Source organism: Microtus oregoni, unplaced genomic scaffold (assembly GCF_018167655.1).
Source record: "Microtus oregoni isolate MIOR12 unplaced genomic scaffold, Mior012 000032F_ref0000030, whole genome shotgun sequence".
Lineage (NCBI taxonomy): Eukaryota > Metazoa > Chordata > Mammalia > Rodentia > Cricetidae > Microtus > Microtus oregoni.
Genome location: NW_024543091.1, coordinates 13,605,823 through 13,631,467, shown reverse-complemented (window position 1 = coordinate 13,631,467; position 25,645 = coordinate 13,605,823). Strand labels below are relative to the sequence as shown.

Sequence of the window (25,645 nt, the reverse complement as noted above, 5' to 3'; positions counted from 1 at the left end):
ATTCTTTTTCTTTTAGTAGGACTAAATGTGAGTTCTAATATTTACAAAGTTTTAGTCTCTAACTATACAATACAAAAGCATTTTCATTGGCATTAAGGTAATTCATAAAAATCCTATCTCTATATTATAAATTGAAATATTTTCAGTTTTGTAGATTTGATACACTATCATGTTTTCTTTATGGCAAGTAAAAGTTATACACAGTGTAAAACATGAGTTTTGATTTATGTCTGCAGTGTAGAATTACCATGTCAAGGTTTTGAATACATGTTTAGCATCACAAACTATTTTTGGTGTGGCAAAACACTAAAAATCCACTCTTTACAATTTGTAAAAGTCTAGAATATAGCAATCTGTAAGTATAGAATACAGTTTTATTAATTATAGTTACTGTTATATATAATAGATCTCCTGGTTTTCGCTCTCCTAACTCCCATTTTACTTCCTTTGAACTCCCATCCCTTAGCATCTGGTAACCATGGTTTTGTTCTCTATTCCCTGAGTTCAGTTCTCTCAAATTGTGCATGTGAGTAAGCACTCTCAGGGCTTCTCTCGGTTAACCCACCCAGGTTATCCATGGCCCAACGATAGGATTCCCTTCTGTCTCTAAAGCAGTCCAGTTATATATGTACATTTACCCCTATCAGTCCATTGATGAACAAATAGACCAATGATTAATCAAATAGTCAAATCCTTAATCATAATCACCAAGATGGAAAGAGGAAGCAAAATAACAATAGATGGATCTTAAAAAAATCATTCTGTATACCATGGGAGAAAACAAACAAGCAAACAAACACAACCCGCAGGCGATCTGCAACATGGAAGGTGGATCTAAATGTATCATTTCAAAGTTGTTACAAACTGAAAAAATGGACATTTAAAATATTTATTAAAAGTAGGGATATCTCGCTGGGAGGGTCTGCTCTTTTCTGAAGGGAATTAGGGGGACAGTGGATCTGGGGGAGAGTGGAGGCTGAGGAGAGGAACTGGGAAGAAAGGAGGGAGAGGAGGCTGTAGTCTGGATGTATTGTATGAGAGAATTAAAAAAAACTGGGTACCTCTCTTCTTCCATGTCTCATACCACAGGTTTTGAGCCTGTCAAATATTGGAAGCTTGGGCTAGAGACTGCTGACCAGAGATTCTTGAGCCAGAGACACAGCTGACCAGAGATGTCTGAGCCAGACACTGCTGACCAAGGATGCTTGAGCCAGAGACACACCTGTTGAAAGATGTCTGAGCCCGAGAGACTGCTGACCAGAGATGTCTGAGCCCGAGAGACTGCTGACCAGAGATGTTTGAGCTTCAAGGACTTGCTTCAAAGGTGAGTTGAGTGTCAGCACAGGTAATCTAGGAGCTGGAGTCCTGTGCACTCAGGAACCTTCCATGTGATGAGGGGAGAATCAGATCTACACATGTATATTCCCTAAGTTTCCTAGTAGTATGATTATTCTTCATTATTTGAGCATAAAGATTAAAGGCACTAAATTAGTTCATTAAAAAGGCTAGATTGTATAGTCATTTATTTATAAAATTTCAAAATCTTAAAGGGATAGAATAATGTCCTTTTAAGCATTAAAATGAGACCAAATGCAAGACATTAAGCTAGGAATGTCACTTATAAATATGACTTATTAAAAGTAGAGTTAATCTATAAAGTAATCCAGAAGGGAATGACTCCAAGCAAGATGTGACTGGGATAATTTATTGATCACCTTGAATAAGTCATCTGAATGCCTGTGGATGATGACTGCTACATTAAGGTCTTCAGCATTTTATCTTGGTCAGATTTAATTTACATGAGTATTTTTGAGCACTCGTGAGGTTTACCAGCACACGAATGACCGGACTTGTCCTTTGTGTGTTTTGTCTGGAGTAACATGAACAAACTGCCACACAACCACAGAGCCGCTGAGTTGAAAGAGATCACAGCAAACTTGGCAGTGACTATAACATTTTAGAGAAATGAAGATTAATAGAAATACCATTGTCTTTGGAGGATAGGTTTATAGAAAAACGGTATTTATAACCACTTCAAAGTTAGTACCTGCACTTTAGGATAGTAACAACTAGACTTAATTCATACCACTACTCATTTAATACACACTGTATATATACATATGGATGTATATATACACATATTTAATACACACACATAAATTTAAAAGGCAGAATGAGGGGTTCGAGAGAAGACTCAGTGTTTAGGAGCACTTGTTGCTCTTCTGAAGGACTCAGGTTCAGTTCCCATGTCCCACACCACACAGCTCACAGGGCCTGTAATTCCAGCTCCGGGGATCCATTTCTTTCTTCTGGACTTCATGAGCAGGGGCACTCATGTGAGCATACACAGCCTCATATACACAAATAATTAAAAAATTAGAACAAGTGGTCTAGTTAATATGAAAAGTACCCTTAGCTCATCATTTCTGTGAAGTGATCAGTGTAGCTGTGGTCTTTCCCTTAGTCCAACGTTTCATGCTCTAACATTAGTGAGCTCCTACAAAGCTAAGTCATGAGAGATCTAGAATGAATTCTTCAATTATCAAACGACTACCAACTATAGCTGAAGTTTTCCTTTGGTAATGCTGATACGTTGAATGTGTTTAATGGTGATTTTCTTGACAGGTTTAACACAGCCCACCCTGGGCAGTTGTATTAGTTCTTTCTAGTTCCAAGCTGTTTCTATTGTTACATGCAGAGTGAATGTTGGCATCCCATTATTTGCTTCTAAATCCTCGTAGAAGAGGATTGTAAGTGGTGAGAGACGAGTGTGCTTTATCATTATCAGGTAATGAAAGAAGTAGGCAAAACACCCGAAAGTGTTGCATGAGCTCAATACACATCCATTTATTAATGCATATGCCAGAGATTGCATCATACGAGGCATTTGGAAAAGTCATTAACAAAGCAGTTGCCTAAGATTTGAACACAAATTAGCCAGTCTCCCCAGCCTGTGTGTTTCCAGACCCAGCAGCAGAATGGTTGAGGGGGGTGACACTAGTCACTTCTGCTCCTCACATACTGGACTAGAGTGTTTATATAACATAGTCAACGTAACAGTGTCTTGTTCCTGCACGTGTTGGGAGTCCACTCACAGCTGTGGCTGTAAGTGACAATGAAAAAGGATGTTCTGCAGCCAAATATTCAGATACAGACACTGGAAAGGCAAATCATAAAAATCCAGACAATGCATGTATTCGTAACCAAGTTGCATTTGGGGGCATATAAAGAACACGAATTACAAAATCATGAGCAATTTACTTTGAGTTTATTTTACATTTTTGTCTCCTAAATATATATGAAGATGTGACTTTTGGTTTCTCTGCAATATATAGTAATGCTGCATTCAACATAAACCATTGAATATTTTTAAAAGAAATATCTTGTTGTAGAGTTAAGTAGTCATAAATGCATTAGTGTTTTTCTGGCCAACAAGTTACTTATCACAGGAAATTTAGACAAACTGTCTTTGCAGTCCATGACTTTCCAAAGAATGGAATCGGGTAAAGCTGAGACATTCTGCTCCATGGCAAATGCATCAGGTTACCGCTCCCTCCTTTCCTTTTTGTTTTTAAATTACCAATGTGATGTGGGGGGTGCCTTGGCAGTTTTAAAGAACACAGTTTCATCAATATTATCAAACATTAACAAACTAGTTAGCATTGCTTTGTTTAAGTTTGCTTCGAAAGCATTTCTTCACAGTGATATTTTAGAAAGGTTGGGAAGTGGTCAGCATAAAATATTTCCCACCTTTTCTATTGTAATTTGTATGCAAAAGTCATCACAATATATCTGCAACTATAAAATTACAAACTTTCTAGAAGTTGCTGCGTTTCTAGGTGTGGTAGAAAACCGGAGCTGCAGGGTGGCTACAGTCGGGTGAGGTTAAACCAAACAGAAGGGAAGTCATAGGTGCTGTCTGATAGGTCACTCTACAGAGATCTAACAAAGACAACCAATGAATAAACTCAAGACAGTTTTTAGTTTGCTTCATGGTGGAGAAACTGGTTATGAGAAGAACATTGTAAAAGGTAGTCTGGATAGTTCACTTTACATCATAATTTTGGCACTTCATGGAACATTGATTTCTCAAAGACCAGAATTGGCATAAAAGTTTTTCACATACCTTGTAGACATTATGGTTGATTAGTGGCAAACATCAAAACGCAGTGAATTTAAACATTCCCATGTGTTTTCACATGCATGGAAGGGTCAAACAGTGGGAGTTTGTGGATTCTCAAAGGCGATATTTTGAAGTATTTGTTTCAGGCACTCTCTTCAGTAGACCTTGTTTCAGATTTAAGCCTCACAAACTCTTTAGCGACATCGTCGCTGGTCCTCTGAGAGAGTATTCTAAGAATGGTCAAGCCAGTTTCATCCATAGAGAGGTTTTTCAGAAGAGGGTACCACGCTCCGTAGCTCCCTTTCTCCGCGATGTTCTGTAACTGAATGACTGTCATCCCAATTATTCGATCTTCCCGGGCAAAGCAGTAATCCTTAACTGAGAGGTGAAGTTCATAGGCTCCTGGACGGTTCTCACTTCCCAGAATGCTGTATGAATTAAAGACACAAAATGATTTAAAGGTATGAAATGAGCCAAACTTTTACTCATGGTGCTTGGTGTCAAACCCATGTCTTGAGATGCCTGTATCTGATTGCTGCATTGATGGTGAGTATATCAATAGGGGTGGGAAGTAAAATACGTTACATTTAGTTATTAGATACATTTAGTTATTAGATTGATAACTAGTTATTAGTTATTAGCTCTGGATTGATAATGGGTAACAGAACCTGGGTAAGGGATACTGTTGGGAGATTTTCTTTGTCAGAAACTAATAATCTTCTGATTCCCAGCGAAAATTTTCTTTCAAGGAGCCTTAACTCAGAATGGGCAAAAATCATCGTTCCCAAGATGCTAAAATTGGTGCACATCTCTAGGGCACATCATTTTTTTCTTTCTAACAACAGTTAGCCTGTACTAGTACAACCAAAGAAAGCTCATTGTATAGGATGGCATGTTAGAGAGGTGAAGGGTGGGGTGCAGGGAACTATATAGCCAGATGTCTGGACATCTGGTTATGGTGTCTCAAGATACTACAGTTGAATCTTTGTCCAAGTTATTTACCGAAAATAGATGTTGTATATGATGAAGATATTTAAATTAGATCAAGGTTTTGTTTGATCTGAAGTGGAAAGCTACAGTTCTGTGAGCTGATTTGTTAACAGAATTACTGGGATTCTTAGGATTCTTGATGTACATAGCAGGAGATAGGGGCTCACACCATGTAGCTTTGACTGGCTGGGAGCTTACTACATAGACCAAGCGGTCTTGAACTCACAGATCCACCTGCCTGTGCATGCTGGAATTGAAGGTGTGAGCTAGTCAAAGCACAGGACTCTTACAGGTATGTTTTGTTGCACAGAAATCTCCTGGGCTCTGTCCCATTTTCCTTTCGCACCTCTGGGTCAGCTCATTTAGATTTAGAAGATCCATAGGGAGAAACTTCTCAAGCTGTCCAATCACGTATTTGATATATGCTCTTAACGTTTCAAGGGACCTCCAAACAAATATATTAAAACCAAGATTTTTGCTATCATTTTTACCATCTCAGTCAATCATCATCCACCTGACCTCTTGGTCAGGCCTCAAACCAGAATCCTGCTTCTTGTAGTCATTTATCCTCACCTCACAGGGGATCTGTTCCTCTCTCCACCTCACAATGGAATGGCGCTACAATGTTAGAGTTTTCCATGTTCCAGCTTCCAGTGGATTTTGAAAAAAAGCCCTCCCATAAGGACATCAGAAAAGGTAAGGGTGACGTCAGAGTTTCTGCCACATTGGTTTCCTGCTGTGTCTGCTTTGAGTCGTCAGTTTCCCTTCGTGGAAGATCACTGCTTCTCATAAGAGGACTGTTAAATTTTCACTTTCCCAACTTTGGTAATACTCTTTTGTGCCTAGCCTTCAGATCCTGTGGTGGTTTGGAAAAAAAATGGTGCCCAAAGGGAGTGGCACTATTAGAAGGTGTGGCTTTGTTGGAGTGGGCGTGGCCTTGTTGAAGGGAGTGTGTCACTGTGGAGGTGGGCTTTGACATCTCATGTATGCTCAAGCCACACTGAGAGTATGGGACCACTTCCTCTTGCCTGCACTCCACCATGTTGCACCATAATGATAATAGACTAACTCTCTGAAATGTAGACTACCTAATAAAATATTTTTCTTTTAAAAGGGTTGCTGTGCTCATGATATCTCTTCACAGCCATAGAAACCCCAACCAAGACAGACCCCTAACAGTCCTCCTGCACTGACATGTTTGTATGTTTTTAAGTAGGCCTCAAATGCCATAGAGACTTGCATTCTACATTAGTTCAGATGGAAAGTGTTCCATCACGTTCAGAATGTTCTGTTTCATCTCTTGCCTAGACTATTCTGTAACTTTCAATACAACCAATACTGTCATTTAAAGACATCTATCCGGTATTCAGTCCTTCATTTGGAAACTCTCTGGGCCCCGTCAAAAAGTGATCATTGTACATCCTTGTGTATGCTTCCCCAAAGGCATTCTTTCTTGCCCTCTTTCTCATTGTGTTCTATTCCTTTAAACATATTGGCTTAGCTCCTATCTTGGGGTTCTTCTACTTGACCATGACAATCACACATTTTATCTTTCATCTCTAGAAAGACATTTCCTAGACAGCAAAGGCCATCTACTACCTGTCCCCAGTGTCTCTGACACTGCCTGATGTGCACAGTTACTGAGTAAAGGGATCAAAGCCTATATTGTTTGCGAAGAACAGGAGACCACCCATGTGTTTAACTTTCCATCCCGAATCTTCCAGTAAGTTTTAGCTGAAATGAGTGGTGTTTTGTTTCCGACTTACAACTGGAAGGTTTCGTTGTACTTCGGTGACCATGTGTTGCTCTTTGTCTTTGTCCCTTGTTTTCTCCTCTTGTCCCCCAGACTTGGTCCCAGCATGAAAACTTCCACAAAGGGGCGGAACATGGCCGTGGTCTGCCAGTTTAGGTCGTTGATAGCAATCACTGAAAAGCAGAAGTCAAGTTTCAGCAAACTGTTCTGTGGAAACTAGCTTCCTCCCCATGGCTAGAAGTTGTACTTGAGTGTGCCTTGACTGGACCCACAAGGAAACGTTCCACAGGTTGAAATACTCAATACCTGGGAATGCCCTGGTAATGGAAAGTTCAACTTGACATTCATGTGAGTGACATTTATAATGAAGGTTAAAACCCTGGTGGTTTTTCATACTAAACACTAGGGAAACTCCATTAGCAATATTTAGAAAATAGATTAAAGTTGATTCTATGTTATCATATATACTTTCAATAGCTATACAAAAATTAGATGATAGTGTATTATAAATATTCTTATAATCAGTATTTACAGCTTCATCATAGTTATCTAATTTGCTAATTCCATCATATACTAAATGCTATGGCTGTTTCCTAATTCAGGACTCACACAAACAATTCTAAATAGATATGTTTATATGTTCCTGCTCAGTTTTGGCTACCAGTAGAAAGAGTCTTAAAATTTTTACTGCTTAAGATTAAGCTTTTGGGCTTGATATATATTTACATATTTTTAAAACACACTGAAGGATGCTGAACTTTGATCCTATATAAGCATGACTACTTGGAATTTTTCCATATGTACTTGTCACATAATTTGTTCTGAGCCACAGCAGCTTAGGAATATGGTGCAATTCAAGCATACACTGGAAGACGATGGTTTTAACCAAAGTGGATACTAAAATGACTAAGTCTATAATAAAAATAGACTACAAGACTATTTAGTAAAATGTTGGCTATTAAATGAAAGCTTTTAGTTGGAAAACAGCGTTTTGTGTTCATAATATTGAGCCATTTTATTAACAACAAGGAAAACCAGTTAAAAGGAGCATAAAATAAGTAGATTATGTGAGTGGTAAGAATATACTGGTCTATATTTAATTATAAAATCCACTTTTGAAATTTAGTCCCCAATATATTGACTTTAGATATTTTAAGAATTTGTTTTTCTGAAGAAATTTTAACCATGTCCTATAGTGGTTTGTATTTAAAAATATATACAAGAGAAGTGATAGTTTTCATACAATTTCTGTAGATGTTAAAGATTAATAGATTACAATATCTGAACCCCAATTGTACCTTTTACAGTGACTTTATGCTCTCCAGTCCCTGGGGTGGTGGTGACATCCACATGGACAGAGATCTGACCTACAGAATCTTTGGAGGAGCGGCCTGCAAACAGAAGAAATGTACTAGCTTGAATGTTCAGGTTGCATGCCTTATTTTCTTTGCCTAAGGATTAAATATTGTTTTTTTCTATTAATATCACGTGCTAGACACTGATTAATGCTCAGAGTTCACAATGTTAGCACGGCAGATGGTAGATCCATCCAAAGCCCTGTCAGTGCAAAAGCTAAATTCCATAAACTCAGTGGAAATTCACCAGATGCCTAATTCCTACTATAGTGAAAAGGTTTAGTGCCCACCCCCAGCACTAATAACACTTTACAGACTGCCTCATTGCTTTATACTCTCTTGTTAAGCCATCTACACCATGACACAGCAGAGCCCTGGAAACTAAAAGATGACCCTGAATGCTGAACTCTAGTGTCCATGGAGCTCAGTATAGGACAAGACAGACTAAACGATACCAAGAGTTATTGCCATATGGTAACCTTAGAATATACACGTTCACATCATCTATAGGGTAGGCAAGTCCACCACAGTCACACAAGCTAAGGGTTGAACATATCTTAGAAGAGTGCTTGCCGTTTAGAGGCAGATAAATGAATTCAAACCATTACTGCATTTTTAAGCTTCGGTGACCCCCCACAGAATCTATTGTGTTCTTCAGCCTCAGTCTTCTCATTTGTAAAATGAAGAGAAAGCCAACCACTTTCCAACCACTTTTCATACCCACACTTCTTAATCTATCCACTTTTCATACCCACACTTCTTAATCTATCATTTAGGAACACACCAGTTTGAAGCATACACTTAAAGTATTATGATGGTGGTCTTCGTGCTACAGTGTACACGAAGCTGCTAGCACCTGTTGTGTAGCCTGGGAACTTATGCCAACTACAAATTAACTGTGCAAGGGATCACTGAGATGTTTAAGTAAAATTACCCTCGTTCACATGCAACACGATTCATACTTAAGAGACCCTATAGCTCATCTAGAAAATGCTTAGATTTAACAAACATTTCAAAATCAACATACAAAACTCAGTAGCTTTCATACATATCAACAATGAACCTGCATAGCAATCCCCAGTAAAGTTCCCAGGAACAGACCCTTCCACAGGAGGAAGATTAATACAGTGAGAAATTTAGGGCACTGACAAGAAGTTATAGGAGACACCAGACATGTCCTGGATGGGTAGAATCGATACTGGGAAGATGACTGTTACCAAAAGACATCTATTGATTTAATGTAATCAAAATTTAGTGCCATGAAAATTCTAATGAACATGGGTGTGGTGGTGCATGCCTTTAATACTGACACTTGGGAGGCAGATGAATGTAAATTTGAGGTCTTCCTGGCCTATGTAATGAGTTCCAGGGCAGTCAGAGCTATGTAGGCAGACCCTGTGTCAAAAAATAAAATCCAATAACAGTCTTCACAGAACTAGAAAATACATCTCAAAATGTATGTGGAAACATGAAAGACAACGTAGCCAACCCAATCCTAAGGAGAACACATGTTGCTGGAGACACCATAGTAACTGACTACAAACCATACTGTGTGTTAGAGAGTCAAAGGAAATGTGGTACTAGCACAGAGAAAGCAGGTGAAAGGCAGTCCAGAAATAAACCCACACAACTATGGACAGACGATCTTTGATAAAGGACATCAAAGACATACACTGGTGAAAAGAAAATTAGTTCAGGAAAGAGATAGCAAACTGGAAGAAGTGTGAACTTAGACCCACATGTCTTACTTGCTTAAAAATCAACTGAAAATATATCAAAGTCCTGAATTTAAAACCTGAAATTCTGAACCTGATAGAGGAAAACCTAGGAAGTTACAATCAAGTTACAGGTATGGACAAGAACATTTGAGCAGGATTCCTGTTGTTCAGGATACAATCTCCAGAATCAACACATATAGACCATAGGAAATTACAAAGTTGTTATACAGCTAGGGAAGCCATCTTGGCCAGCTATACTCAGAGAAATATCTAGATTATGTAATAAGAAATTAAAAAAAGTAAACATCAAGACCCTCAAACTGCTGATGAATGGGGGAGGGCATAGCACTAATGAACTGAAAGTTTTCAAAAAGGGGAAATAGAAAAGGTCAGTACTTAAAAATGCAAACAGAAGCCACTTTGACATTCCACATCACCCCCGTGACAAGGGCTATGATCAGGAAGACAAATGAGAAAACTGCTGGAGAAGCTGTGGGGCAAGGAAACCCTTGTCCACCGCTGGTGGGAGAACAAAGGTGATGTGGGATTCCCTCTGTATGCTGTGATTACCATTGATAAATGAAGGAACTGCTTTGGGCCTACAGCAGAGCTATAGGGGAACAGAGCTAGAGGGGAAAAACTAAACGGAATGCTGGGAGAAAGAAGGGCGGAGTCAGGAGAAGCCATGTAGGCCCACCGGAGCAAGACAGAACTTTAGATGGTAAGCCATAGCCACGTGGCGATATACAGTTTAATAGAAATGGATTAGATTAATATGTAAGAGTTAGCCAATAAGAAGCTAGAGCTAATGGGCCAAGCAGTGATTTAATTAATATTGTTTCTGTGTGATTATTTCAGGGCTAAGCAGCCAGGAACCAACAAGCGGCCTCCTTACTACACAGAGTAGTGCAACCACTGCAGAAATCAGCATGGAAGTTCTTCAGAAAGTTAAAAATAGAGCTACCACATGCCAGCTATTCCTCTCCTGGGTATATGCCCAAAGGAGTCTGTACCCTACCACAGAGACAGTTGCATTACTCTGCTTATTGCTGCATGATTCATAATGCCAGGGCATGGCACCAGCTTAGCTGCTAGTCAACAGACGGATGAACAGTAAGAATGTGGCACAAATATACAGCAGAATTTTCCTAAGCAGTTAAGAAAAGTGAAATTTGCAGGAAAAGGATGGAACTGAAAAGTTTGCCACTGAGTGAGGTGAGCCTGTCTCCAAGACAGAAGGTCACATGTTCTCACATGCAGATTCTGGCTTTTCTAATGTTTGTATCTAAATAATCGGTGTGAGAGTGAGTATAGACTCTGAAGCTAGGTGGGTGTTTACAAGGTGGGCATAGTGTTGAGGTGACGGGAGGATGTCATGTGTGACATGAATGTGGGAAGGAGATGAGTTATTGTGCGGGGCAGAGTGGGGAGGGGTGGAAGGGAAAGGTGAAGGAGGCAAGCAAAACCCAAATTTTGTTTGAAATAGGACATAATGAAATCTGATTTCTTGCAAGCTAATAACCCCACAATGGTGGATGTCTGTAGTCATCTCTGACTGCTGTCAAGGGGATTTAAGGGCAGTGCTTCTGTTACCTGTCATCTCCACATACTAGTTGGCTCACTGTTTAATTTTCACAAGTGGAACTGTGTGGCACACCACTTTGTAACCTTTTCATAAGGTAGGCAATGAGCCAGAGTCTTGTTCATATAAAATGAGTTCCCAGAGCTTCAAACTGAAGCCAAAGGGGTCATTGGGTTTCCAGCTAGTGAATAATCAGACTAGGGTATGTTTGCCTGTTCACCACCAGAACCTCTATCCTAGGGACACCATTTTCATCCATTTTTGTCATTGAGAGAAGGAGTTTTCAATCATGTGAGTAAATGTTCAGAGGAGGAGGAGGAAGTCCTCTCCCAGTGAATGATTTTTAATAGCAGGCATTTGTTCAGTGCTTAGGGTCCAGGCATAGAGTGTTCCATCTAAGATACTAGTCACAGATATCGAAGGACATAGAATTACTACTTGCCCAAGCTGCTGTTCTGGTTTTATCTCATGACCAGAATGGCTGATAACAGCATACCTAGGAACTGATAATTTAGAAGCCTTGGAGAAGACGACCTAACCCCTCTCCCAACAAAGTTTGTCCTCAGAGTTAGGGACATCAATTACCTGTTGATTATAACTGGTATAGTGTTGGGGGTTGGGGTAAAGTTTTGTAGGCTCAAGGATCTCTTTGAAAAAAGGAAATTGAATGGGATAATAGGTAGATTAGTATGCACTTACTCACACTAATAATAATAGTGAGTAATAGAGTGAATACTTGGTGAGCTATTTTTTATAGGTAATTTACACTGGTATAGATTCTCATATATTGATACAAATTCAAATTATATTTGTTACATTGAATATGCTATTTCTGTTTATAATATTTGTACTATGCAAATAACTATGCAAAGTTATTTTGTCATATTGTATGCATGTAAGTTTCTACCTTTATTTAAGACATTTTATATATTGATACAATTTTAGGATATATTTATCATGTTGCACTATACATTTCTCCCTCTGATCAAGATACTTATACATTGTTTACATTTTGAGGTCATTGTGCTCATTTACTGTACAGTAAATTAAAGATTGTTAAATATTCTAATATGATGTCTTAGTCTTTAAGTTATATAGGTATTAAGATTCATAGGTTAATAGTCATCCATGTTTGTCATCTTATAGACTAATCAGGTTCTTTGGATGCATAAGGATTATATTCTGCATCGATAGGTAATCTTCAACCACTTCAAATAACTGTAGAACATGGCATTTAAATAACTTTGGGTTCTGTTAACATTAGACACGATTGCTCCTGGCAGCACTGATCTATTCCTGAGAGAATGTTGAGCACCAAAGACACTCCACTTTGAAGCTTGTTTTCTTCTTGGCAAAACTGGCTTTTGGGAAAGGAACTTCCCATGCCTTGGTCACTGACAAAATGCATAATGTTCAGATTGGGCAAGCAGAATACATGACAAAAGACTGGCAAATCTTGGCAAGACAGGGTAAGATGGTTCTGAAAAATTTCCTGCCTCCAAAAATGATCTGTCAGTTCCTCTAGGCCTTAGCCAAAGTTGGTTGCTCCAATGTTACAAATGAGACTTTGGGTGATTGCCCCAGTAGCCAGTTGTCTCTGTCATTTATAGCACTTTCTGCCTACTCAAGTAATATTATCTCCTTTCTCAGGTCTTCAATGGGGTTGAAGACTAAATAGTCATAGTTATTTTCCATGCCTTATATAAATAGCCAAGCTATTTCTAATATAAGACTTTGACTCCTTAGGATAAAATAATTATTAAAATGACTCCTTAGGATAAAATAATTATTAAAACATTTAGCCTATGTTTCTTGCTCAATATTATTTATGTTGGTTGTTATTCTAATTTTTATCCTTGATATATATTCTTATTATATATAATTTTGCATTGGGTTTGGAACTCTCTTATTTACACAAAAGGGGGGGAGATGCTGGGGAACCTCCTTCAGCCAATGGCCTTTGAATGCTGATCCAGGTTGGGCATGGCCTTGGGTACCAAAAAAACATGTGCTAGCTCTCTCTCCTTTTTTGCCTTACTTCTAGATTCAGTTCCTGTTACCCATTCATGCAGAGGTATCTATGAATCCTCCCTAAATAAAGAACCCTTTATTATACTCAATTCTGGTCTAGCATGGGACTACTTTATTTGTGTTCACCCATGTCCCGCCTAGAGCAAAACTCCAGACCTAGGTCCATAGAAACTGCAGCATTTGGTGTATGGTGCTCTCTGATCAAGACTTCTCCCTGACTGTTTACATAGGTAGCCTGGTTACCTGGTAGCCTCTATGCATACTAGGAGAAAAGAAGCAACATGCTGATTTAAAATACAATCTGTGTCCTATTCATAATTTTACTGAAAATAAGCCTTTTAGCCCTTTACTAACCAGCTAACAATGTAGTGTAGTGCACCAACCTTCCCCTCTATCATCCCCTGATTTAATTCCTTTCTTAACTAACATTCTCCATTAAGGAGTTCACTGGACTTGTACTAAGCCACTCCCAGGGATCTCCCTCCCTCCCTCCCTCTCTCCCTGGGTGTGTGTGTGAAAGCCCCTATCTGATTTTCCTTGGGGTAAAAGAATTCTGGCCCTGGAACCTGCTAGGGCTGGGGAATTGCTGGTTTTAAGGGTTTATATGACTGGGAACATTTGTAACAGATATAGAGAAGAATAAAGAAACATGGACAGATGATTCCCATTGTGAGTTGACTTTACCCTCAGATTTTTAGCCCACCCCTTAGCTATTCATGTACCTTTAATTCAACCCTGAATGGAAGCCTTAAAGGCTAGAATTGTTAAGGCTTGCCTTAATCCCTAAACTGGTAATAACTCTATGCTAGAGTTTTCCTATGCAGGATGGATAGCTCTCTGACTTTATACTTGAGTTTTTCTTCAATGAACACAAAACTATAGATATTCCCCTTTCAATGACTCAAGTCTTTTGCATACTGATTACATTTAAAAATAACTTTATGTGTAGTGTTGTTTTGCCTCTGTGTATGTACATGCTCCACGAGGGGACAGTACCCACAGAATCCAGAAGAGGGCATCAGATCCCCTTTGCAAACTGTCACGTATGTGCTGAGAACTGAACCTGGGTCCTCCAGAAGAGCAGTTAGTGCCCTTGAAACCACAGAGCCATCTCTCTAGCTCTGTATTGTATGCTTTGTCTATGTATATACTGTACTTATTGGAAGTTTATTATTTAGTAATTTATCTTACTCCATTTAAAAGCAGACACAGTTTCTATTACTAATCTCACTAGGAGGACTAGAAAATTTTAGCAATGACATTTTTAATGGATTATTTCCTGTTAATCTTTTGAAGTTTGCAAATACATAAACATGCCTATGACATAATAACCTAATGTAATAAAGGGGACATTTAACTTTCTTATTGATTGCTTTGTCCAGATGTATTGGCTTTACTTGCACTGCATGATAATGTTAAAAGCAGACATTAATTATTCTCCACTGGGCTCTCAATTCATCATCCACCCTTTCCTCTTTGCTCCAAGAGGTTGATAATCTGAATATACCATCAGCCATTGGCCCTACACTCCCGTGTCTAGATGGGTTTATACCATCAGCCATTGGCCCTACACTCCTGTATCTAGAGGGGTTTGGACATTGGGGAATCCTGGCAAGAAAAAGAATGGAGCAGGCCATGCCAGGTGTTTTCTTTAGGTCTGTCCTGTGAGGGCTGCTTTGATGGCTAGATTCTGCATCAAAAATTTTCCACAAGCAGCCCATTTTAGGTGCCAGTCTCTTTATAACTCCAAACCATTTCCCTTCCTGTGTAGCTTTTGCTAGAGGGAGGTGAGCATCCTGCCCCTTCTGGTTGTAGTACACCTTGACTATGTTTCTGTAAACAGTTCCTATTGAATTGTCTCCAGTCCATCTTAACTTGGCTTTTCCTGTTAGTTGTAGAGTTACAGCATCTATGTACTCCCAACTGTTACAGAAGATTTTTTGTGGGTGAAGGAACATGGGGATTAACGCAAACACACTATTTTTTAGCTGCCATCATTATGAGTGCCATGGGGAAAGGAGTGCCTAAGGAGGCTTCTGAATGTTGACTTGGAATTATCTTGTGGAAGTGAAGTGACAATCAGGAAGCAACTACTGACTTCTAGCTGTAGGGGATCTCTACTCTTTCTCTGCCTGCCTATCTATCTATCTATCTATCTATCTATCTATCTATCTATCATTTATCCATTTTATAATGACCTCTATTGGTACACACACACTCACAAAGATAAAATGGCTCTGAAAGGCTTGGTTATCCTAGCTTTCACTATTTTAAGATTGAAAAAAAAATATACCAACACTCCAATAATGTGTGGGAGACCAGGAAACAAGGAGGTCCAGTTTGTTTTAGACATAAAGCTGAGGCTCGTATATTGATAAATTTCCTTTGTCTGGGCAGAGTCAGATCTTATTTTTAGTCCAACATTCTTACCATAGATAGATTGATTTCCCAGAAGGCTTTCTAAAAGCTAAACAAAAGGACAGACTTTCAAAACAAAAATTACCTTCCCCCACAACACCGAAACAATAAAACAGGATTTGGAAGGCAGGAGCCAGGGAATTTCAATAATCCCTGTTATTTGTTCATACCTGAAAAGTTGGAAGTCAGAAAAAAAAAATCAGAAACCTAACCATTCAACCTTGCTTCATGCCTGAGCACTGACTGTATGCAGCCAGCCAGCCATGCTCTGCTTTAGCCTACCATGATAGCTAGCAAGCGTGTGTGTGTGTGTGTGATGCTTAAGCATTACTCCAAATGGTCCCATCCTTTTCTTTCCACTAGGCATGATAGGCTAGGCAGACTCACTGTGAAGGAGCCCCTTAGGATTTCTTTCCTTCTGGGTAGATACCTTAATCAATACAATAGAAGGCAGAGCTGACTAGTCCAGGTGAGCACACTGAGGCTCAGAGCTTTGTAAGTCCAGCCTCAAAACCCTGGTTCTGTCAGTAATCAAAGACAACTGAGAAGTGGGTAAGGATAACCAGGTTAGTCATACACTGAGTCTTCTCACCTGAGGATGAGCAAACACATGAAGTATAACAAGGGGCTTTTGAAAAACTGACTAGAAGACAGAACTTTAATCACAGGGGAAAGGTTTAGAGAAGAATGCCTCCCTTTGGAAATGGTATTCCCAAAGCCAGAATGAACTCTGGAGCCAGAAACCAAAGCATAATAAAATCAATTTTCTCTAGGTGGAGCCCTATATCCTAAGAATAAAAAAAATTAAATCTGTTTCAGAAAAATTAATGAAGTACAAACTACACCAAATATCTGGCAAGTTCAAATGTTAAATGTCATAGATATAGGGTAAAATGTCCTAGAGAATTTTATAGGTCTCAAAGAAAGAGACAGTTCAATTGGCTGTTACTTTTTCTTCTAAAAGAGAAATCTAGAAGAAAATGAAGCATGACCTGCTGTTATGGAAGAATTTATGACCCTAGACTTTTAAATTTAGTCAGTTGCTTCTCATGTATTTATGTATAGATGACATTTCAAAAGCTCAGGAATGTTTTAATATTGTGCCAGAAAAATGACTCCAAGACATGTCAACAAAAAGAACCCAAGACTGGCAACATTCTGTGGTCCAAAGCATGGCGGTGACCATAAAACCTTTATTATTATTTTATTACATATATGAGTACTTGTGTGAAAATGTGTGTATGTGAGTAGGTGTTGTAGAATATTATTTTACAATTTGCTTATGATGTGGAATATTTGTTTGATGATGCAAAGATGTGTTGTATTCTTTTATGTTGTATTTATTTAGCTCTATGAAGCTTTGGTGTGGAGGTCCTTCTGTATATATGCTACTTTTATTGGTTAATGAATAAAGAAACTGCTTTGAGCCTATAGCAGGGTAGAATAGAGCTAGGTGGGGAAATCTAAATTGAATGCTGGAAGAAAAGAAGGTGGAGTCAAGGAGAAGCCATGTAGCCCTGCCAGAGACAGACGCTGAACTAAAACTTAGAGGTAAGCCACAGCCACATGGTGATACACAGATTAATAGAAATGGGTTAAATTAAGATGTTAGGGCTAGTCATTAAGAAGTTAGAGCTAAGAGGTCAAGCAGTGACTTAATTAATACATTTTCTGTGTGGTTATTTTGGGGCTGAGCAGCCGAGAACAACAAGCGGCCTTCCTTCAACAAAGCTGTGTTACTTTGCCTGTCTAAAACACCTGATTGGTCCAATAAAGAGCTGAATGGCTAATAGCAAGGCAGGAGAAAGGATAGGCAGGGCTTGCAGGCAGAGAGAATAAATAGCAGGAGAAATCTGGGGATAAAAAGATTGAGGAATTTGAAAAGGAGTGAGGATACCAGGGATCAGTCACCCAGTCACACAAACACAGGATGAGAAGGAAAGAAAAGATGTACAGAATTAGAGAAAGGTAAAAACACAGAGGCTAAAGGTAGATGGGATAATTTAAGAAAAGCTGGAAAGAAGCCAAGCTAAAGCCGAGCATTCATAAGTAATAAGTCTCCATGTGATTTATTTGGATCCTGAGTGGCAGGCCCCCAAAAGTGTCAAAAAGTAAAATCAACAAGTATGAGTGCCTGAAGAGGCCAAAGGTACTGAATTCCCTTCAGCTGGAGTTATAGGCAGGTCTGAGCCACTGACACAGGTGCTGGTAATCAAGCTTGGATCTTCTGAGGAACAGTATGAGTTCTTTTTTTATTTGTTTGATTTTGGTTTTTTTGAGACAGGGTTTTGCTCTATCTTTGGAGCCTGTCCTGAACTAGCTCTTGTAGACCAGCGTGGCTTGAACTCACAGAAATTCACTTGCCTCTGCCTCTTAAGTGCTGGGATTAAAGGTGTGCACCATCACTGCCTGGCTCAGTATGAGTTCTTAACCACTGAGCAATCTCATCAGCTCCAATGAAGACTTTTAAGGACAAGAATATATTGTACTGTCACTATCAGCTGAATATTAGTGGTTTCATTTCCCCTCCTCAACTTCAGCTTTTGAGCTTCACACCCCATGTGCCTGTTCTGCACCTGGCACAAAGAAGAGGCTTAACAGAGGGCTAGAAGCACAGGGATAATGGGGGCATTGAACAGGAGCACAGGAATGATGAGTAGGTGAAGCAAGGGATTATGGGTAGGTTGAACAAATATCAAGGAGGGATATATTTTTTAATACTAACCATCTTTCAAAGGTTTGCTCTTTTGGATTTAATGTTAAGTATTTTGTAATTTACTCAGTGGTTAAATAATACACTTCACTGGAAATTTCCCATGGTTAATTAAATGAGTACTGGTCTCAGCCCGGCCTCTAAATCCAGAGGGATTCTTTCTTAAAATGTCTTATCTGAAGGGGCAGGTTTCCACACATGTAGAAAATTGTGCATTCAAGTTTGTAAAAGCAATTATTTGGATAAGTGTTCTCATAATCTAAGATTTACTCTGTGGCAGTACATAAATTCCCTTGGCATTCCTTTAATTATGAATGTCTAGGGAGACAGGAGTTGAGATCATAGGTATTTGAGGAGTTCTACTTGATATGGTTTCTAGGAGAAAATGAGCTGTTACTTACCATGAAAGAAGAAGGCAAAGAGTTTTTAAGTTATACAGGTTGTCTACAAAAAACATTGATGGAAACACTGACCTGAGGTTTTGGTATTGTGTGAAGTTTTGTAAAAGGAAGAAATTACTTAGCCTAAAACCTGTTTTTGCTAAGACCTGTTTGCTTACAAGGGCAGACATGCCCCAACTAGTCAGCAGCTCAGTGTCTCCAGTACACACCTGAAATTTACATCCAGACCCCAGCATGTTTTAGCTGGACAACTTGGGACAAATCACTAAATCTCTCTGTGCTTCAAATTCTTAGGTACAAAATAAGAATAACAGGACTTCCATCCTTTAGTTGTAGACCGTAGACAACTTATTACTTGTATAGAACTTACAAAATTATGTAATAAATAGAAAGTAGTTTGTAAACATTAGACATTCCTACCATGGCAGTTTTATCTCATGTATCTATGAATCCTATGAGCTAAATAATGACTGGTGTGCCAGAATAGCTCATGCATGCAATAGTGGCAAGAATGTTATGGGGTTAACCAACTTCTTTTTAAAGAATTGATGTTAGGCTGTCTCCATTGGAGGAAATGTAAGCTTAGTACTGTAAATGTGGCCAACAACTCATGAACCTATCTACTACTTACTACCTCTTTTTTCAGTTTGTCCTCTAAATTTATTTTCTCTATACCAATAAGTTTGTATAGATCTTTGACCTCATAAGAGAAGTCCCTTTGTGCAATTGGATGGTGATGAATGTGGAAAATCACAGCTGGCTAATGGAGAGAGAATAAGTGTCTTTGGAATGCTCAGCTACAGATTTAACACTGAAATCACTCTGCACCCTTAGGCTTAGGGACTATCTTGGAAGAGATTTCTTGGCAGAGAAACTGTAAGAGCCAGGAATTGGGGATGATCAGATGGAAGCAGCATCCTTTGGGCATTCCAGGACCACAACACTCACAGCAGCTGTGGTTGCCTGAATAAGATCAGGCCAGTCAGCATCTCAGCATGTAGTGGGGGAGGGACTCATGAGCTCCTACCTACACCTTGTTGAGGAGATATTAACAGATGATGACTTTTGAAGGAGGAAGTGTAAGCTTTCTTTAAGTATGTGGTCCCTGGTAGGTCGATGATGCTCTTTGGATGGTCCCAAAGTATGGGTATATGGGTACCACAAATTGGTCTTGGTAGGTTATTAAAAATGAACAAAATAGAGGACATGAAGTTGGGGGCAGTACAGAGTAGATGAGGAAGGAGTCTGGGGGGAAATGAGGGAGGGAATATGACCAAGATACACTGTATACAGAAGTGCAATTCTCAAAGAATTAATAGAAATATTAAAAATAAACTGTTACCCCCATCGGCCTGGAAATTTCTTTCTTATGAATCTATCTTACATAAATACTTGCATAAGACATACATAGATCTAATCTACATGGGAAGTAGAAAATTAGAAGATCTCCCGAGTAAATTGGGAGCATGGGGATCTTGGGAGAGTGTTGAAGGTGGGAGGGAGGAGACAGGGAAGGGAGCAGAGAAAAATGTAGAGCTCAATAAAAATCAATAAAAAAGTACTTGCATAAATGCACAAAGACACAACATTTTAACAAGGGTTAAAAATGAGACAGCATGTGCAGTAAAGACTAACACAGTGAACATGACATAGTTCTTACTGAATACTATGAGTATTGAGAAGAATGAAGAGAATCTGTCCACGAGTTATAAGCAATGTGTAAACACAAAAAGTCAAACAGCATGGCAGGATGAATAGCCAGCAGGTGAGAAGCACAAGATAGCAGAAATGATACCTCAGTCCACTGACAAGAATCCTGTGCTCTCCCCCTTTGTGAGAATACAGGCTTTCCTCATGTGTATCTGTCACTTTGACCAGGATGCCACCCACCATGCCAAACATACCCAGTCTGTTCAAATTGCTGACTGCAGCATGGGAGCAAGTAATTGAGCAGCATTACAGGGAAATTGGTGGCATGCGGTGATGGGTGGATGGAGCCGTGTCTTCAGTGATCTGATAATAGGTACCCAGTGAAGGCGGAAGACAGGACTGGCTTCCCTCCTGCCATCAACCCAAAATGCTCATCTGGCTGAGTGCTCAAGTCAAAAGCCACTTAAAAGAATCAAAAAGAAACTAGTGTTTCTGTGGATAATGATGCCAACAAGCCCAGAGAGGACCACAGCAGAAGCCAGGTTCCAGGTGTGCAGCAGAGTTCTCTCAGTCCACACTCAGGACTCATTAAAGAAAAACAAAAAGCCAGAAAAGAAGAAGCTACCATGAGAAAAGTGACACGGGATGCTGTGGCTGCTCTTGGATATAGTCTCTCTGCGGGAAGTGGATAATATCCACAGATCAAGTCCTCTGTATATGCTCTGACCTTCATCCGAAGCTGGGTTAATCCAACAGAGATTGACAAGCACAGAACACGAGATAAAAGAAATGCAAAGAACAGAACAAGGCAGATTTGGCAAAGGAGAAACAGGAGGGTGGACCCCACTCTGCAGCTGAAGTGGAGAAGTGACCACTAGGAAACCCCATTTCCTTCCCACGTTTAGCTGTCTACCCTATTGATTGATCATTATGATTGAAACAAGAGCATGGAATTTGGAATATATAAAAACATAGACTGGAGAAGGCAATAAACACAATTTATGCCATCTCATCATTATATGAAGCCTACCATTTGTTGAGTGTTATGGAAAATGAAAACACACAAACAGAAGAAGTACCTACTTGAGCTCACTGTCTGTCTACCGATAGAGAAGGAGACTAAAGCCACCAAGAATAACTGCTGGAAGACACTGAGTTTACTATTTCATGAATTTTGCTTTTGATCTTGGTTCATGTATGAGCTGTGGGCTCAGGCAATCATTTAAGCATCTTAAGAGTCTTTTTTTCCTGATGAGCTGAGACGAGCCCACTCCCATCACAGATGGAAACAGGAGGTCACCCTGGTCTGCCGTCACTGTTTCAGACATATTGAGGGCTATTAACATTAATGCCCCTTGTCCTTGTGTTTTGATGTGGATAGAATGATCTAGTTAATTTGTCTTAAAGTCCCTCTTCATACAGAAATAGATATTTGTATTACATTGTTTTGAGGGTAATATGTGGAACATATTTTCTTTTAAATTAAGGTAACCTTTGGATTTGATGAAACTGAAAATTTAATAATTTCTCTACCGGGAGTGCATATTTTCATCCGAAAATCTTTAATGCCACACACACACACACACACACACACGCACGCACGCACGCACACACGCACGCGCACACACACACACACACACACACACACACACACACACACACACTCACCCACCCCAGAACTGTCTGGTCATCAAGAAGATGCAGAAAACAAAGGTGCAGAAATCACTTCTAAAGACTATATTCTCCACAACTACCATGACTAACAAATTTCTGAGTTTATACAGCACTGAGGACTCCCCAGGTAGAGTGCCCTAAAATTATTTTCTCTCTTCCTAAAGAAAATGCTGCGCACATCTCTTAAAAACTAACAAGCATGCATGGAGCAGCAGAGATAAGAGACAATATTCCAAAGATGCCTAAATCCTAAATAATTTCTAGACTCTGTGTCTGTGTCTTATGGCCCAGTCATCAACTGGGACCTGCTATCTTTTCTTTCAATTCATCCCCTTCTGTGGAAACCTAACAGTGTTGCCACAGATAGCACAGGATTTACTATGAACTGTGTCATGATCCATCTTGAAAACAATTCAGGCTTGGTGTCTAATTGTTAAAGGATTTTTTTTAAAAAAAGGTCTGGGAATTGAGGTCCAATGTGTTCTCTTTTTTTTTGTTGTTCCCTTCCAGCTCCTGCCTGGCCAAACATTATCTCAGCTGATGGAATCCAGGACTCATTCATTCATTTATTCATTAGGTGTGCATCAACTATTTAGTAGCTCTATTTTAGGAACTAAAATTTGCTTAGGTCAGTCATTCCTGACCCTCACCATGTATTAGAGGTACCCAAGGAACTTTCAGATGTAAATGTGGGCTCATCTAAACCAGTAACTGAATTATTAGGTGCATGCCTGCATATTTTAAATGTTTCAAAGGTGGCTTGCATATGTAGCCAAGGTTGGGAGGTTCAATGCAGCCCCTTGGCAGAGGGGTTCCTAACCAAGGCACAAAAGCATTGTAAGAATCTATTTGTAGGAGCAGAGCTGATGACAGGCAGTCAGCACCCAGTGAGACCAGTGCAGTGAAGAATGGGGGAGAGAGAACAGTGGAAGCCTTGGGCGAGGAGAACTGCGACTGTGTGGATAGCCTCAGCGCTGGGCTAGCTTCACTGGAGACCTGGCTCACAGGCTAAACTCCAAATCCCAATGATCCTTCTGTACAGTGGCACTGCCCTTCCCCACACCCACCTCTTAGACATCAGTTTCGGAGGCAGAACAAGACTGAATCCCTGCCCAGATGGTGAGAATCTGTTGGTGATTTGGGGGTCCTCTCTGAGCCACTATGATCTTCCACAGCTCCACCACCAAACAGGTGGCATGGGTTGTCTCCTGGGCAGGGAATTCAAGTCTTAGGCTAGGAGCAAACACTCAGGGTCTCCTGATAAGTTGTTAGCGTTCGGAGAGAAACCAAAACAACGGTTTTGGTTTATTTAGACCTGAGTTCAGACTGCTCCTTAGGCTTCAGTGGCCTGTCAGAATACTGTCTCTGAGTAACTACTATCATAGTTACCTGGACCTTACTACCATACTATACTGGCCTGTCCTGGAACTGGGGAGAAGTATGGAGATGCAGGAACACTGTCTGAAGCAATGTGCTCTCAGAAAGAACAGCCGATATCAAAGACAAAAGATCAAAGACAAATCTGCCCTCTTTCTGAAATCAGTATTTAAATAGGACTTCTAAACTATGCCTGTCTATGCTAATTGAATCCAGGATACTGGAGACTTTTCAGTCTACCAATCCATGTTCTTCAAATGGAAAAGACAGATGAGAAACATGTCAACAGCAAGGACTTTGACATCAAGTTGAAGAGAGAAGTAAGAAGAAACCATCGTTCTCTATTTCTTGTGTGTTAAAGAAGAACAACAACCCTGCAGAGATCACACAGAAGGGTACTGGCTGTCTTTGAAGAGAATATGGGGTCTAGGGCTGGAATGGAGCACAGAGAGGAACTTCTGACCAGGAAAAATTCTCTTTGTTGACCAAGGGTCCCTACCTTTACTTTCTGTGGCTCTGTGTTCTATGTAATATTTTATAATAATGGTGAAAATGATATTTCAATTTCAAAATAATGTCAAAGTGTTCTAAAATAGACTTATGTTTTATCATATAGAATGTGAAAATGTTTAAGCTTCAGGTCTGTTGACAGAATAATCTCAAATCAAAATGCTGAAATAAACTTACTAGACCTGGATGGAGGTGGGAGTTCCTTGGACTTCCCACAGGACAGGGAACCCTGATTGCTTTTCGGGCTGAGGGGGGGGGACTCAATTGGGGGAGGGGGAGGGAAATGGGAGGTGGTGGCGGGGAAGAGACAGAAATCTTTAATAAATAAATAAATTAAACAACAACAACAACAACAACAAAAAAAAAACCAAAATGCTGAAATAATCTACATACTAACTGTGACCCTGTGATGCTCCCCACACAAACTTTGTTTGAGACAGGTTTCTCTATGTAGTCTTGGCTGGCCTATAATTTATGTGGACCAGGCCTGGAACTCACAGATATCCTCCTACCTCTGCCTCCTGGCAACCACACTTGGCTCTGGTGGTCTCTTAAGGGACATTCTTGTGTCTCCATTCTGTGGCAAGTTTGGTAGGGTTTGGGGTGATGATTCTCTTTTTCCTCTGCAATTCTCCTATTCTCGTGCCACTTCAAAAGCAATCAAATTAATCTTTTGTTCTCACAGAAAACTAGAAAAAATAGTATGTATTACTCTGGGTCCACATAATTAGATATTATGATAATTAAAGTGTTTCAGAAATGTATTTGTCTCCTCTACCTCCAGGCTGGAGCTCCATGGTAACCACCTACAGGTTTGCTCCCCTTAGATGACCCCATAGTCCCTGGAGGCCAATGAGAAGCTCATCTCTTCTCAACCACAATTAATTGTTGGAGAAAGAGTTGCCTATTGAGTATCAGCCAGGATAAACCAGCAAAGAGAAGAGCTAGTGAGCAGAGTGGGCGCAGAGGCTGGGGACTTGGCTGGGGGCGGGGTTTGTATCACTGAAGTCTAGAGGAAGAGACAGAAAACACCTTCATGCTTCTGGGTGGCATTGGTTGGCTGTCCTTCTCTCCAGTAGAATACAGAGACCAAATAGTTCTCATTCTTAGTTAAGTCCTTGATGTTGCTTGCTTCCACTTTCCAACTTTAAGGGAAAATGAAACTTTACATCAATGTTGGTGGCCCTGCGATGGCACCACATTTCCCCATCTTTCTTTCCATTGTGAATTTCAACAATGATAAAATCCCTTGGCAAGGTGAGTATAGATGGATGCCCTGAAGTTTGAGAACAAATGGAGGAAAAACTGGTACTCTGTGCATAGAAACAGATAGTGAAACCCTTAGCTAGA

General features: G+C 39.8%; 1 protein-coding gene across 3 annotated transcripts in view; it reads right to left on the bottom strand.

Moving 5' to 3' along the window:
- Positions 1–2,829: 2,829 nt before the first annotated feature.
- Unc13c (unc-13 homolog C) overlaps positions 2,830–25,645 on the bottom strand; it is a 457,501-nt gene continuing 434,685 nt past the window's right edge. For all 3 annotated transcript variants that reach the window (XM_041679506.1, XM_041679508.1, XM_041679507.1), the window contains 3 exons: positions 8,165–8,257; positions 6,880–7,039; positions 2,830–4,551 (listed from right to left, as the gene is read on the bottom strand). In XM_041679506.1, the coding sequence (XP_041535440.1) occupies positions 4,266–4,551; positions 6,880–7,039; positions 8,165–8,257 (539 nt within the window). In that variant the 3' untranslated portion in view covers positions 2,830–4,265. The remainder of the gene's footprint in view (positions 4,552–6,879; positions 7,040–8,164; positions 8,258–25,645) is intronic.